The 10354-nt window shown below is 46.6% G+C and overlaps 1 protein-coding gene across 1 annotated transcript; it reads right to left on the reverse strand.

The window, feature by feature from the left end:
* Window positions 1-967: 967 nt before the first annotated feature.
* Window positions 968-7128, reverse strand: LOC118259878 (soluble scavenger receptor cysteine-rich domain-containing protein SSC5D-like). Its single transcript, XM_035569738.1, has 7 exons — window positions 7098-7128; window positions 5444-5470; window positions 4373-4699; window positions 3601-3930; window positions 2904-3233; window positions 1940-2269; window positions 968-1002 (listed from the first exon to the last, which is right to left on the reverse strand). Exons 1-7 carry the CDS (start codon window positions 7126-7128, stop codon window positions 968-970), a joined length of 1410 nt encoding a protein of 469 aa, XP_035425631.1.
* Window positions 7129-10354: the final 3226 nt, after the last annotated feature.

Below are 10354 nucleotides of genomic sequence, written 5' to 3' on the forward strand. Positions count from 1 at the left end.
GAAAAGTCCTTGACTGTGCAACCACTGCTCAGCAACAGCTAAAACATTGGTGTGTTATCAACATTATTTTCATCTTAAATCCAAAACACAACACCATACCAGCCACTATGAAGGAAATTAACACTGTCCCAAACAAAACTGGGATATACAGTCATCTCTCCCACCCATACAAACAGCTTGAGTTGGCTGACCAACTTGGAGACACCCAATGTCAATACTGAGATGAAGACCTTAGTGCTTTGCTTTGCTGGGACAAAGCATTCACGTTGTACTGATGGGCACAAAGCATATTGCTTTTTGGAAAGCAACAAATCAGACACACACATACACAGTAATATGTTAGAGCCTAAGTCTCGATTGGACATCCCCAGAAAGTGCTAGCTTTGGCCTTTAGGAAGAGCGAGAGAGGAAAAATGGTGAGTTCTCCTTTATGGGGTCAGTTCCCTTGGTCCCCTCTAAGGAGGGGCAGACAAACCTACAAAACTAAACTTGTGCTGTTCAGTGTCCAATACCTTTTCCAAGGCTTTTATAGTTGTCTTCTTACCAGTCTGAACCCCAGTGAAAACAAATGCTTGTCAGCAGAGATCTTACAGATACTTCCATAAACTTGGTATAAATATTCATCATGTAGGACAAACAGCTTCTTGACAGATATATGCTCAAGCAGCGGAGGTCCATAAGCAATTTATGAGACAGACAGAACATCAGTTTTAGGGGAAATTTATTGATACTTTTTGATGTTTGCTTTTCAGTGGGAAAACATGTTGAGATGTGTTTTCTATCAATGTAGTTATAAACAAACTTGTAAATCATTCAACGGATGAGATAACGGTTTTGCCAAACCCTGAATTCTGTCAAGGCACGCTGATGGTTCTTTAGCATCCCTACCATTCTCCTTCTCAGCTGAATCTTACTGGCCCTTCTCCTGTGGCAAGGTGAGCACGGTCTGGTGGGGCCAGCACGGCACTCACGATGTTTCCAGCTCCTCCAGATTCTTGTTAACTGCAAAGAAAGGGAACAGGTAAAATGAAATCTGCTCTCAGGAATTCTTCTGCACCAGAATTTACACCCAGAAGTGACATGGATTCTGCTCTAGAAGAAGGCCTGCATGTTAGGTTATACTGATATATTTGGGTCTATTGGTGAAGAATACTGTGGACACCAGAGCATTGGACAGGTCCCTCTGGAAGCCAGGATATGGCTGCATGAAGACCAGACTCTCACCCTGATGCAAAATGCACTGCTTGATCCAGAGGACTGCAGCATGTAGTCCTGATAGAACAACTTTGTGCAGCCCCCAGGTGAAAGCCTGCAGGTCTGCCAAGACCCTACAGCCCTTTTCCTCCATAACAAAACCAACCAAAGACACTCAAGGATTCCTTCCTTCACTTATGCAGTGCCTGTCGAAGCTTCTCTCCCAGGAAACAGAGCGTGAGAAGTAAGGAGTTAAGCTCACAGAGGTTTCAGAGAGTTAAACTTAGATATTTCTAGAGTACAGATGATAGAGAGGTGTCTCTCCCTAGACATGGTTCCAGCTGTCCTCCTCCTGCCTTCCACAGATGTTTGTCATTGCTTCCTATTCCAAAAACTGTTCTACTTACCCTTTTGCTGCCCATTAGGAACCTTGCCCTATAGAAAACTCCCTTGTAAGCATCTCTCCATCAGAACCCATCCCATAGTCAGACTGTCACTGGTGTGTTTGTCTGTGCCCTGCTGATGACATCTAACCCACCATATCCACCCTAATCAGATGTTCCATATTCCTTACGGCTCCCTGCTTCACTCATTTCCCTGCCTCCAACAGCATCTTTCTGAGAGCAAGAGCCTTCCTGCCTTGTGATTTCCCTTTTGTCCCATCCAGTCCAGCCTGCTGGCTTTGCCACAACTGCTTGACCCTGTCCCCACATCAGTTCAGGTGTCACAGCAGTGGGTGGCTTACCTGCACAGACAACATCAGCATCCTCTCCATGATAGCAGTCGTGTTCACCCCATGGCCTGGCCTGACAGTCAAAGATGCTTTCTTCTGTCCCCATGCAGTTCACATCGTCCAGCCAGATGACGTCCGGCCCTCGGCCGTAGCGGGCACCTCCCAGGGCTGACAGTGGTGACCCGCAGCCCACCTGCTTGCACACCACCTTGGCATCCTCCATGTCCCAGTGGTCATCACACACGCTGCCCCACCGATTCTCATGGAGTACCTCAACTCTTCCAGCACACTTGTTTGGGCCATCCACAAGCCGGATTGGCCCTGTCTCAGGAACATCTACCTCTGCACAAATGCCAAAAAAAAAAAAAAATGTTAAGGGAGCATCCTATGTGCCCCATCACCTGGGGAAAGCATGCCTGCTCAACAGGGGCTCAGCTGCCCCTGAGCACAATGAAGATATGCCATCAGCTTCCTCCTAATGACACCTGGGCTTTTCTGGGGTGGGAAGGAAGGAAAGAAAAAAAAAAAAAAAGAAGAAAAAAGAAGAAAAAAAAAGGGCAACCAACAAAAAGAGAAAAGAGGCTGTAGGAAAAGGGCAAGAGGAAGTTTTCCTGGTCTATATGGACAGCTTCAGGCTCTACTGGGTATCTGGTTCAAGGAGTCTGTTGATCATAACCACCCTGCAGGACAGAGGTGGGACAAGGGACCACAGTGTAGGAGAAAATTTAATGCTACCCTGGCACTGCTACATCCATGTGTCACCACTGGGTCAACCCTGCTCTGCATCACAGGGCTGGCACCTAGTGGTAGGATGAGTTCCTCTGCTGTGTCCCTCTGTTTCCACTAGAAAACATACACAGAGCTGCACTGCCCCTTTCACAAGGGCTTGGGATGATACCTGATTCAGGATTATGTATGGTGGGATCTGCTCATCCTACTGCCCAGCACATGCAGGGGTGGGCTCAGAGGTGGTTACCTGAGCACACCACGCTGGCATCTTCCACGTGGTTGCAGATGTTCTCTCCCCATGGCTTGGATTCACATTCAGTGAGAGACCCTTCTGTTCCTGTGCAGTTCACATCACTCAGCCATATTTGGCCCTTCCCTTCTCCATATTTTGACTCTGGGAGGGCTGATAGTGCTGTCCCACAGCCCAGCTGCTTGCACACAACCTTTGCTTCCCTTAAATCCCAGCCATCGTCACACACAGTCCCCCAGGCATCATTGTGAAGAACCTCGACTCTCCCAGTGCAGCGGTTTGGGCCATCCACCAGGCGGACTGAGGTGGAGATGGTAATCCCTGATTCTGCAGAGACATCCAGAGAGAGCATGCTCAGGAAGGCAGAAGGCTGTGCACTTTTACCTTGGTAGCCCCACCTGCATAACCTCTCCCTCCCATGCTCATGGACATGGTCCGTGGTCTTGTTCATGGTCTTAACCTCAAGCCTGAACTGGAGAAAAATGACCACAGGACACCCCAGTGAGCAGACAGGACAAAACCTTGCAGACTGAAGCCCTCTTCTATGGTGTAAGGACCCCAAGCCACTAGCAACACCAACACAGTAGGTGAGTGCTTTCTGTTAAGTCCTAGTTCCTCTCCATGATTGTATCCACAGTTATTGTGAGTGCACCCCAACACATAGCTGACAAAAGGGGAAGGATGCAAGGATTACCTGAACAGATTGCACTGGCATCTTCCCCATGGTAACAGTTGTGATCCCCCCATGGCCTCGCCTGACATTCAGAGAGATCAGCTTCTACCCCCGTGCAGTTCACATCATCCAGCCAGATGGTGTCAAAGCCTCGTCCAAATTTGGCTCCAATGGGGGCCAGCACTGCATCCCCACAACCCAGCTGTTTGCACACAACTTGGGCATCTTTTATGTCCCAGTCATCATGGCACACGCTGCCCCACTGCTCTTCATGAAGCACCTCAACTCTCCCAGCACATCGGTCTGGGCCTCCCACCAGACGAACAGGCCCTGGCTCAGGTATGTCAGTTCCTAAAAATCAACAAAGAAAGAAAGAAAAAAAAAAACAGGGAGAAGTTTTAGAGAAGTGTCTGTGTCCTTGATCACCTGGAGAAAGCAGAATCTCCCACGATACACCAAAATTCTCTACTCGTCCCTAACACCTATCAACAGCTCCCTTCCTACCTTCTGGCTTAGGAAGAAAGGTTGGTGGAAGGAAAAAAAAAAAAAAAAGAAAAGAAAAGAAAAGACAGCATGGAAGGTGTTAGGAGAGGAAGCAGACTGCCTGTGTTTAATCCCAGCTCTGTTGGACTTGTGATGCAGCTTCTCTGGGTCAAAGTGGATAGGAAGATGGAGCTCAACAAAGTCACTCTGCATCCCTAACCTCCTGGTTGGACGAGTCAGAAATTGCACCATAGCTTAAAAGAGGCAGAAGGGACAACGTGGCACAAAGTAGAAGACATCTGGAATTTACCTGAGCACTCCACGCTGGCATCTTCCACATGGTTGCAGGTGTTCTCTCCCCATGGTTTTGCCTTGCATTCAGTAAGGGACCCTTCTGTCCCTTTGCAGTTCATGTCACTCAGCCAGATCTGGCCCTTCCCTTCTCCATATTTTGACTCGTGGGGGGCTGACAGTGCTGTTCCGCAGCCCAGATGCCTGCACACCACCCTGGCCTCTCGTAAATCCCAGCCATCATCACACACAGTCCCCCAGGTATCCTTGTGAAGCACCTCGACTCTCCCAGAGCAGCGGTTTGGGCCATCCACCAGACGGATCTCGAGTTTGGTTGTGTCTACATCTTCAGGGAAGAACAAACACCCCAAGGTGAAGATAGGGAATGAGAAAGAGGGCTGTTCCTCCCCAGGAGGCTGTCCTTATGGCCAGGAGGAACAAAAGCCTGGTGTATCCTAGCATCCGAGATCTTTGGTGGTCTGGGAACCTGGTTTTCAGTTGGGAATGGCCAAATGCTGCAGGTGCCTTTGTGACCAAAAGTCCATTTTGAGAAACAAATTGCAGGGTTCATTTTTCAACCATAATGGGAGAAGTGTAGCCACCCCAAAACTACCCAGGCATTCTTTTTCTGTCTGAGTTTGCCCATGGTTAAGGCCAATGTCTCCCAACAAACACTGCTACAAGGCACTAGGATAGTAGAACGGAAGAGAGAATTGAGAAGTTTTCACCCTTTCCCCAGGGAAGCTCTCAGGACCGGAAAGGATTGTCTCAGTGACTCAGTCCTGGTCCAGTTATTAAACTCACAAGGCCACAAAATCTGTCTCAAAACCTATCCCCAGTTACCAGTCCTCTAATCACAATACCTGCCACCCAGATATCAAGAACTGAATATCTCTAGACACCATCACCCCTTTGCATGGATCTGGGGAACTCCAGTGGGAATAATTCAGTGACTTGAAAGTACCAGGGTCTAAAATCTGAAACACCTTCATATTGGCTCATATAGGTCAAGGGGACACCAGGCATTCATGTGATTGAGATCAGACTCTGGTATTTATGACCCATGATCCACTCTACTACAAATACTGACCTGCCAGCAGGACTCCTGTGAGGGAAGCTGAAATAGAAGAAATATGGGATGTTAGTCTGAATCAGCTCTGCAAAGTGCAGAGATTCAGGACAGCAAAACACCAGGCAGGAGGCAAGACCCTGTGAGCTCTGCTAAAGCCCATCATTGTTCTCAGCTTCCCAAATCCTGCTGTCAATGGGTTTTGCCCATCTTAGTGCATGTGACATTTGTGATAGAGTTCAGATAAGGAGAGAAAATGTGGAGAGAAATATATATATATATGTGTGTGTGTGTGTGTACTGGGAAAAAATTATTTGGGCAGATAATGTGAAAATACCATAAGAGATCAGTTGAGACTCATCCTGTCCATACTCAGTGATCTGAAATTCTTTGTGCAGACTGATTAAATTACCTAGGCTCCTGTAATAGTCAGCAGAAAGATCTGAGTTGTGGCTGAAGCACAGACAGCCCATCCTAAGACTGGTGTCCAGAGCAGTGGGTCGAACTGCATCTGGATCTGTTTGTCTCTCCCTAGAGGCTCTGGATGTGACATGCAGATCTTAGCAACAGCTGGGCAAGAGGTGCACATCTGGATGAAACTGCTGAAAATCTGATAAGCTGCAAGTGCCACAGCATTGTTTCCTTTTTTTGTCAGGACCAGACCCAATGAAGAGGCATTGCTGCTTCTGAACTTCAGGTAGACACTGGACGAAACTAACTCCAGGGCTACTGCCAGACCTGTAGACATTAATGGTAGGAATGAAATGCAATGGGGACAGTTATGGGCCAAATAATAGGGCTGTGCAAAAAAGCGTCTTCAAGGTGGAAATCTGTGAAGAGTGGTATTGCTGCCCAGAGGCTTCCTCTGGGGATTAATTAGAGGCTGAGGCAAAGTTGGGAAGGGAAAGCTTGCCAGGATCTGTTTGTCCTGGAAACTCAGGAGAAGACTTTGTACTCACTGTAGAAGGTCAGAAGCAAACAAGAGCTCAACACAAACAACAGTTTATGCTCCTACATGTAACAGTCTGGCAAGGTCCCAAGCACTGACCAACAACTTCAGGCAAGGGCAGACTTGCTGACACCAGAAGCGGCATTAGAACTATTGCCCAGGTAGGTGTTTTTACCACTCACTTTCTTTTTAGCTACTTTTAAAATTCATAATTACCTCCTTCTCTCTGTAAATTCCAGTTATGTTCAGATAGCTTATCATCTGCAGTGCCTATCCACGTACTGCAACCACAGTGCATCCGCTGCCCACTGCCACTAGGTCTGGTCCCGTCCCTGACACATGGAAACCCACAAAGCCTGGGGACCCACAGGGGAGAAACAAGGGCACCCACTTTGTGCAGTGCTGTCTTATCTCATAAGGGTTGGGATTCGGTTCCTGAACGAGACACTTCTTAAGGTGTCTAGGTATTGGTGTTAGATGGGGCATCATCCACCTGTGGCTGTCTGAGATGCCAGAGGGGATCCAAGTCACCAATTGCAGCCCTGGTAGTCTAGAGAGGGATTCAGCTCACTGCAAAGTAGACACCACCAATTGCATTTCACTTCCCTGCAATGTCACATCTGTTTTGTGCTATGGACTATGGAAGAAGCAATGATGGAAGGGAAGGACTGTTGGTAAAGTTATGCCAAGCCAAAAGCGAAGAGAAAAGAATCCCACCTCACTTACCCCAGAGGCATGCCAGGAGGACAAACCTCATGTTGGTAGCAGGGAGCAACGTGTGCTCTGTCTCCACGGGAGAGGAGGGCAGGGAAGAGGCAGGACATGCACCCAAGGGACAGGGTATTTGAGAAGTCCCCATGGCCCTGGCTCCTCCCCTCCATCCCAAAACCTCCGTCTGTGCCCCATGGCAGGTGTTCAGCAAAGTGCGAGAAGCCAAGGGGCTCTGCTGGGAAGTGACCCTTGTGCCATAAGTGTCACGTAAGCCGTAAGCCATAGAATTGTGAAACTGGGCTGTTTCAGGAATTTGCTGAGCAAAAAAAGTCCTCTCAGTTCAGATCTTTCTGGACCATTTTTTGCAAGGATGGGGGCACCTGGTGTTTTGCAACTCACCTTCCAGGACTGGCTTCAGGCAGGAATAGGGTACTAATGGAAATATAGGGAAAATATATGGGAAAATATATAGGGAACTATATGGGAAAACTAATTGGATCCCTTGGCACTAATTCAGCAAGGGAGTCTGAAAAAAAAAAAAAAAAAAAAAAAAACAACTTTTCCCAGTGCTGAAAGCAGTGGCTTTATCCTAAGAAGAGATTTTTTTCCCTTTTTCTCCTATGTTTGTTCCAAGAGGAAGGAAAATTTTGTGAAATATTGTTTTGATATTTGTCTGTGTTCACAGTTTAGTTAATTTTTCTGTCAGTGTGATTACTTCTCCTAGTCTTGACAATGCCAGATACAGAAGCAGCAGGATGCTCTGTCGCTGGCAATGAAAGCCAAGATCCCAGGTCCCCTGTGAGGCTGGATCACCCAGATAGTCACATGCCCAAGCACAGAAATGATGCTGCAGGGATATGATGGTGCTGCTATCATGGGTGGGATCTACCTCATACCAACTTCTTGCACTCAGATATCTTGCATGCTCAGCAGAGCTCATCAAGCACTCCTAGGAGGTGATTGCATTCATTTTTTGGACTCAGACACCAGTACTGGAGATGTCTAAGCAGGGAAATGCCACCAGGCTGGCTGAGGAGGTGGATATCCCAAAAGGAGAGTGATATAATGCTAGGAGAATCACACTGCACCCTCCACTGCTGTACAAGAGGGGCTCAGAAAATACTCCTTGCATTTAGACTAGCAACATGTGTGTGGTTGACCAGTATGACCATTGCTCAGCATCATCCCTAGGAAGCCCAGAGGTGGGTACAGAATAGCTCAGCTGAACACATAGAAAATATTACTGCTGAAAACACATAGGGATGTCTTTCACCCCAGTGAAAAAGCTTGGTGAAAAAGATGCAGATTTTGTGCATCTTTGATGTATTCCTCTGCTTAGACTGTGCAACCCAGGGACTATTTGCAACACCCCTCTGTCTTCCCCAAGCCAAGGAAGAGAGTGAAGCTGAGATAGTCTCTGGAGATGACAGACAAGGAGAGAAAACCTCTGGCAGAGATGGAGTGTAGGAACGGGTGACAACTCACAGGGAATGCAAATGAATGTAGAGCTAGCAAATCCTTTCATCGCAACAGCATGTCCAGAGGATGAAAGGTGAAGGTAATAGGCCAGACAAGCAGGCCTGAATTAGTATAAATATCAAGCTACCTAGGTCATGGCTCTCTCAGTTGCAGACATGCATCAGTACAAATTTTATTCAGATTTTATTATTAAATTTAATATCAGAGCTGTGTGTGGTGAAGGAGAGCATTGCATCCAATTCAGAGCAGCTGAGCTTCGTGTCCTAGTGTTTGAAGACTGTTCACATCCATCTGCTTATTTTCAGGGTTTGTCCATCAAGCAGACTTTTTACCCTCTCCATCTTTGCCCTGTTTTCTATGTTCTGATAGCTCTTGCTGCCTCACTCGTGGTCTATCTCAAACAGGCCAGCATCTGGCCAACACCTTTATCAAAGGCTGATGCCCACACCCAGACGCTGATGTGTGGCAGGGACCCCAGAGCCTATGGGAAGATAAGAGTGTCACACACATTACTCATAAATGAGAACCCCCGTTATAGATGTCTCAGATGAGGTTTGCTTTTTTTTTGCAACACCCATATGTTATTGATCTGCAGCCTGTTGTGCTTTGATACTGATCCTTAGGTTCTGTCTGTCTGTGTTGGCCAGTAATTCCCGATTTGTATTTGTACAGTTGATTGCTCACTTGATAGCTAAACTCAACAAACCTGTGTTCACTGATAACTCTTAGCATGTTATCTACTAGGTGACTACAAACAGAAGTATTGTCCGTCTGCTCCATACTTTTCCAGGAACTGAACTTAGACTGAATCTTCTAAATATACTGGGGTTGCTTCCTTCCTTTCTTCCCTCCCTCCCTTCCTTCCACCCTTTCTTCTTTCCCATCATGATCATACTTTTTCTCTCATTCATCCATTTATTCATTCATTCTTTCCTAAACATACACACCAGGTCAAACCAGCCAGTTACCTGGAATCTCCCCCATCTTACAAGCATTGTTGACGATGATCATTGCCATTTCACAAAAATATTAAAGGGTGATTTTTGAAAGGATTGGGATTTCAGATTAAGATTAAAATATCTGACTTTCCTGGGTGTACACTCAGTATTTCAACCTGACTTCCATCTTTATTGTTACTGGTAATTACTTTAGCCCTGTCAAAATAATAAACATTTTAGTAAGAATGGAAGAAAGTGGAAAAAAAATAAACATTTCAGCTTGGTTTGCATACACTTTCACTAGCTTGTCTTCCCCTCTGCATTGCTGATAAACTCTTTCCCTACTCTTTCCCTTGCTGCAAATGTGGTTACGCAATGGATTCTTGTTACCTGCTATAACCTTTGATTTATTTATTTCATTTTGCACTGTTGACTTTATAATTATGACCCAATAAGCCATTCTGTCATATTCTCTCCTTAGTAATTTGGTATGATTTTGTCCTTCTGGATGATTTTTCACCGAACATTACATCACTATCACTCCTATCAGCCTATCACCGAGCAGCAGCCCCCCACCACCCTGGCCAGCCCCCCATATTAATTGTTCAGCATGACGCCATATGGTATGGAATACACCCTTGGCCAATTTGGGTCAGCTGTCCTGGGTCTGTCCCCTCCCAGCTCCTGCTGCACCCCCAGCCTAGCCCTACATCTCTAACTCCTCTTGTTTATTCCCCATGCTAGTTTAGTTAGCATAGAGACATTTGAGTTAGACCCCTGATGAAGCTGGCTTACTGGTTGGAGAGGCTGGAATTCCTCTGTGCCGCTCTTCAGGTGAAAGATGTAGCTGGACCC

This window comes from Cygnus atratus, chromosome 32, assembly GCF_013377495.2.
Source record: "Cygnus atratus isolate AKBS03 ecotype Queensland, Australia chromosome 32, CAtr_DNAZoo_HiC_assembly, whole genome shotgun sequence".
Lineage (NCBI taxonomy): Eukaryota > Metazoa > Chordata > Aves > Anseriformes > Anatidae > Cygnus > Cygnus atratus.